Raw genomic sequence first — 5,087 nt, 5'->3', positions numbered from 1 at the left:
CGCCTTTGTTTTCTTCCATAGAGACCCAGGGTTGCCCTTGTATAGATCGTTTCATTCACGAAGACACGTGCTTTGCCTAGTATGTTCAATAATTTAAAGGCAAGTCTGTGGTCATCTTGAATGACACCATTTATATACTGACTACGTGAGTATTTGCCTAAATTCGTTGTTGTTAAATTTAGCTGTTTCTTGGATTATGCCTGCAAGTCAGGATCCCGGGGTCCGCTTAGGAACTAATCCCAAGAATTAGTTCGAAGACTAGATTTATACATAAGTATAAACATACTATGAATGTGTTTGAAATTAGTTAGACATGTTAGAAGATCACCGGGAAACAGGTACCAGGTATTATCTGAAAAGCGTGAGTTCTGTCTATTCGCACTTTAAAATTGCTGTGCAGGATTAGATGATGTTGAGAGTTTGAGTATATTGGGTGCACGCGCGTCGTTAAGGTACCCTAGCTTTTACTAAGATTACAAGTAATAGGTACCTTATGCGCATGAAAGTCTCTCGCAAAAGCCAATCCATACTATCCATCCATACTAATATTATAAATGCGAAAGTAACTCTGTCTGTCTGTCTGTCTGTCTGTCTGTCTGTCTGTCTGTCTGTCTGTCTGTCTGTCTGTTACGCTTTCCCGCTTAAACCACGCAACCGATTTTGATGAAATTTGGAACAGACAATCTTTAGACCCTGAGACAGAACATAGGATACTTTTTATTTCGAAAAAAAGGGATGAAGGGGTTGAAAAAGAGGTTGAAAGTTTGTATGGGATTTCTTAATTTTAAAAGATAAAACCATGAAACTTTATATTTTAGCACTTGATAAGAAATCATTAAACATATATTTAAAGTCACATACAGGTCGAACGCGATTAATTAACATTATTTTTACCTTTAAAATAAACATGGTGAGAAATAAACATTAACTAAAAGCGGGTAGATTATATTTATTTGTCTACCCCGAACATTTATATAAATTAATATCGGGTAGTTTTGTGTTGTTTACATCTCCTGTGACATTTTGCTGGGACGTCAGTCTTCCGCGACCACGGCCAGTGCAACCTGGCCGAAACGTTGGGAAAAAAGGTAAAAATAATGTTAATTAATCGCGTTCGACCTGTATGTGACTTTAAATATGTGTACAAAGCGCGAGAACTTAAAGTGTTATATCATTAAACATCTTGATAAGGGATAGGGATAGGGATAGCGATAGGGATAGCGATAGGGATAGCGATAGCGATAGGGATAGCGATAGCGATACGGATACGGATACGGATAATATGGGTATCGTTAGAGGGATACGGATAATCGGTCGGCGGTCTCTTACAATCAATGTGCTCTAAGACGATCGTTGTTTGCTTGCTTGAAGATTACGTTTGCGATAAGTATACCTAAGCAAAATGTAAAAAATTGTAAGGGATAGTAGAAAAAAGTACTTTTTACCCACCGATCATAGTGTCCAAATACGGGCTATGTGGGATGTTTATAAAGGTTTCCCCAGCGTATATAGAATTACCTACGCTGTGGTCGATGTGTAATATTTCTACAATCATTGCAAGCAAAAGTATTAAGTGCAATCGAAATAATCGCAGATAAATATACCTACAGAGAAACCTACGGTCCCTACGGATCCAAATGAAAATCTTAATGAATACTTTTATTACGCGGGCGAAGCCGCGGGTAAAAGCTAGTTAAAATATAATCTCGAAACTAAATGTCCCAAATCGCATATAAAACCATAATTAGCATTACCAACCCATATCTTTGCAAAAGATACAAATCGAAACGATACACTATCTACATCGATAAATTATCTTATCAGATAAGTAACAACTCAGCTGTAGAACACAATGCATTCAATTGTGGCCGGCAACGCCCGTGTTGCACTTATCAGGTGTTAACTTGATTAGTTTGTAATCAAAGTTGATTCGCAATCATTCGGTCTAGGACTAAGCCTAGATAAGTGTGTTTAGTGCTAGGTTGAAGATTTTATGTGAGTATAATTGTTGTATTATGTATAGATGTTGTATTTCGTGAGATGTTCGTGAGACATTAAAATATAGGGATGGTCTCACGTTAATACATGGCGTTTGTCGACATGTTTCGAGTCCCGGCATCAGGCATGAGTGCTCGCGGCGGCTGCAGCCAGTGTACGGAGTATTACGTTAGTACAAGCGTATTTAAATATTTCTTACCTGTACCTATGTACATACATAGCTGGGCAAATTTCGACAAATTTAACGCAAGTTAACGTTAATCGATAATCCGTTAATTCCTAGATTTTGCCGTACTTGGGGCTTTTACAGTAGCGGTCAGAACGTGTTTTTCGTGGCGCAGCAGCTGTATTAACGGACTCGGAATAATTTAACGGAAGTAAACGAATCCGTTAACATTTTTTAAAATTAACTTAAAAGTTAATCCGTTAATCAAAACGATTAACGAGTTATTGCCCACCTATGCTTACATACGAGTACCTACATTATGGTTTTATTCAAGCAAAGTTCGCTAGAACCACTATAACCCTGTCTCATTTAAACCGTGTTCTATTTGCTATACGAAGTCACATTGACGTTTACTGTGTGTGGCCTATGACTCAAATTGGTTGACTGTGCGGTGTATTAACGCGAGTAGGTACATCCGTATATTTTAATATTTGTTAGGCACATTATGGTTTCATCTACGCGAAGTTAGCAGCATAGACGCTTGGACACAGAAAATAGGAGTAAAGTGTTTTTAACTCTTTACTAACAATCTGAGAGGTTACAGTTTCTCACGTTGATCATGCATGATCATGATATTTCATATTGTAAGTACCTAAGAGGGATCAAGACACTTAAGAATCGTACCATAGACTTGTACTCAGACTCATATGTAAACGAATAGGTATGAAACATTGCATTATCATTTAAATCAATATGGGTTTTTGACTTTTGTTGCTAAAATATAGTTAACACAAAACGGTTAATACTTCGAATCTACTATGAGGGTGAAGCAAAGAATATAATACTCACTAGGAGGGATGAAGTTAGTTAGTAAGGCTTCTCTTATTTGAAGGGAAAATATAGAAATTATGATTGAGCGTTTATTCGATATCTTAGTTTAGTATGTATCTAGATAATATTCGGTATAATTGAAGTCAAATGTATTTAATTTAGGTAGGTAGGTACCTACCAAAAACAATTATGATTATTAATTAACCCAGAAACACAATCAATTCAATCTTGATAATAAGGTTAGGTACACACTCAGACTATACGGTCGGTTGTACAAAAGTTCACCAAACCGTCTGTTACTGAATTTAGCGTTCGCTTTTCTGTATGGGAGTTTCCATAGACTTCAGCTGCGTGCTCCGTCCCTCTCTCTCAACCTAAACTGAACGGCTTTAGCACGTCATGGTAACCCCCCAGGACACTTCTATGAACTTCATTTGTATGACATGCACGCCGCACGCCCAATATGAGCGTGCCCTCAAGCCTTATACTTGGACATAAACGCGTCGCCACTAGTAGGTAACTATTGGCGACGCGTGAAAATTCTTGTTGGTAAAGCCGGAGGGGTTTTTGGGATTTGATTTGTATGGACTTCTACAGATACTGCAGAATTTTAGGGAACCCGTTGGGAATCGAGTTGTATCGCCGCAACGCCACTGGTACCTACTTACAGTACTTACCGTTTGGGAATACAGGCGCGAGTTTATTATTTATGAAATTCTTTACAGATAATGCGCAACTAAAACAATGGACAAGTTGATGTCCTTCTTTCAGCCAGAGAAGCGGCGGGCCAAGAAAGAGGAAGACATAGAGGAACGGGATGTGCCCGCGGTGGAAGACAGGCGGAAATGGTCCATTTCCCGGTCGGGGCGCATGAAACAGGCCAATAAGAAGCGGCATAGTGTTGCTAAAGATCTTTATGGAGAGGTGAGGTGTCTTTGTTGTTCTCATCGTTGTAATTGGCTTTAATTGCCTTAGTAAAATAATATTTAGGGTGCCTTTCCACCAGAAATGAGCTACGTGGATGTGTTTGATATGCACCAATCATATTCATTGTTCTACAAATCTACATAGCATACCGCTGGTTCGACTAACCTGATTGGTGGATATCAAACACATCCACGTAGACGTAACGCATCTCTAGTGGAAAGTTACCCTTAGACTTAAAGATAAACATGAACTAGGTTCCTACTCAACATATTCACGTTCACCATCATTCAAAACCTTAAATCAAATTCTTTAGGTAGAACCCTCTTGCTATAACCAGCAAGACGCATCTACAGAATAGGCTACTTGCCTCCTAGTTAAATCAGCTTCATTTTAAGAACTGTCAAAACGAATTTGAACGACTTGCCACTATGGGATTTATATGAAATTGAATTGAATGACGTCACGGTCAACTCAGTTACATTATATATATTTTCTACCCGACTTATTAAATATAAATTGGATTTAAAATTTCCCATCCCATACATTAAAATGCGACCGCCAACGAACGCGCTTACACTCCACCACACATAGATGGCGCCACAAAAAAATGCCTTGTTGCCACCGATTATTTGTAGATTGGCATTAAGTGTCAATTCCGAGCCGTAAATCTATGTCAAAAGAGACACTTAACGCCATCTACAAGTATAATCGAAAGCTACAAGACATTTTTTTTTGTGTCGCCATCTATGTGTGGTGGAGTGTAAGCGCGGTCTTAGGCGGTCGCATTTTAATGTATGGGATGGTATGATCTTGTTATATTTAATTTATGATTCTATTCACTTACAAAACAACCTAAAACACGATTTAATATTTCCAGGCCTGCGTTCCCGTAGAAAAGCCAAAAACACTTGAGTACCACGTAAACATTCCCGTCAAACCCTTGGATGAATCTACCAAGCCTGAAAGCCCTAGCGAGCCCAAATCTCCAGAGGAGGAGATAGAAAGCGCCTTCGAGATATTGGATAAAGTAGATAAAATTGATAAGTTGTATGCCTCCTAGAGGAACACTACCTCTGCACTGTGCAGTGAAATGTGTGCGATTGTTACTATATAAGTAGGTATAAATTTTGAGAGTTCTCTGGTGCTCTGCTAAAATGGTATTTCG

General features: G+C 38.6%; 1 protein-coding gene across 1 annotated transcript; it reads left to right on the top strand.

Annotated features, from left to right (window-relative positions):
• Positions 1 to 1,872: 1,872 nt before the first annotated feature.
• Positions 1,873 to 5,087, top strand: LOC125238306. The gene is made up of 3 exons (XM_048145595.1): positions 1,873 to 1,995; positions 3,721 to 3,919; positions 4,800 to 5,087. Exons 2-3 carry the CDS (start codon positions 3,740 to 3,742, stop codon positions 4,980 to 4,982), a joined length of 363 nt encoding a protein of 120 aa, XP_048001552.1. The 5' UTR covers positions 1,873 to 1,995; positions 3,721 to 3,739; the 3' UTR covers positions 4,983 to 5,087.

This window comes from Leguminivora glycinivorella, chromosome 23 (assembly GCF_023078275.1).
Source record: "Leguminivora glycinivorella isolate SPB_JAAS2020 chromosome 23, LegGlyc_1.1, whole genome shotgun sequence".
Classification (NCBI taxonomy): Eukaryota; Metazoa; Arthropoda; class Insecta; order Lepidoptera; family Tortricidae; genus Leguminivora; species Leguminivora glycinivorella.
Note: the sequence above shows the minus strand (reverse complement) of the source record. Positions and strands in the feature narration are given on the sequence as shown.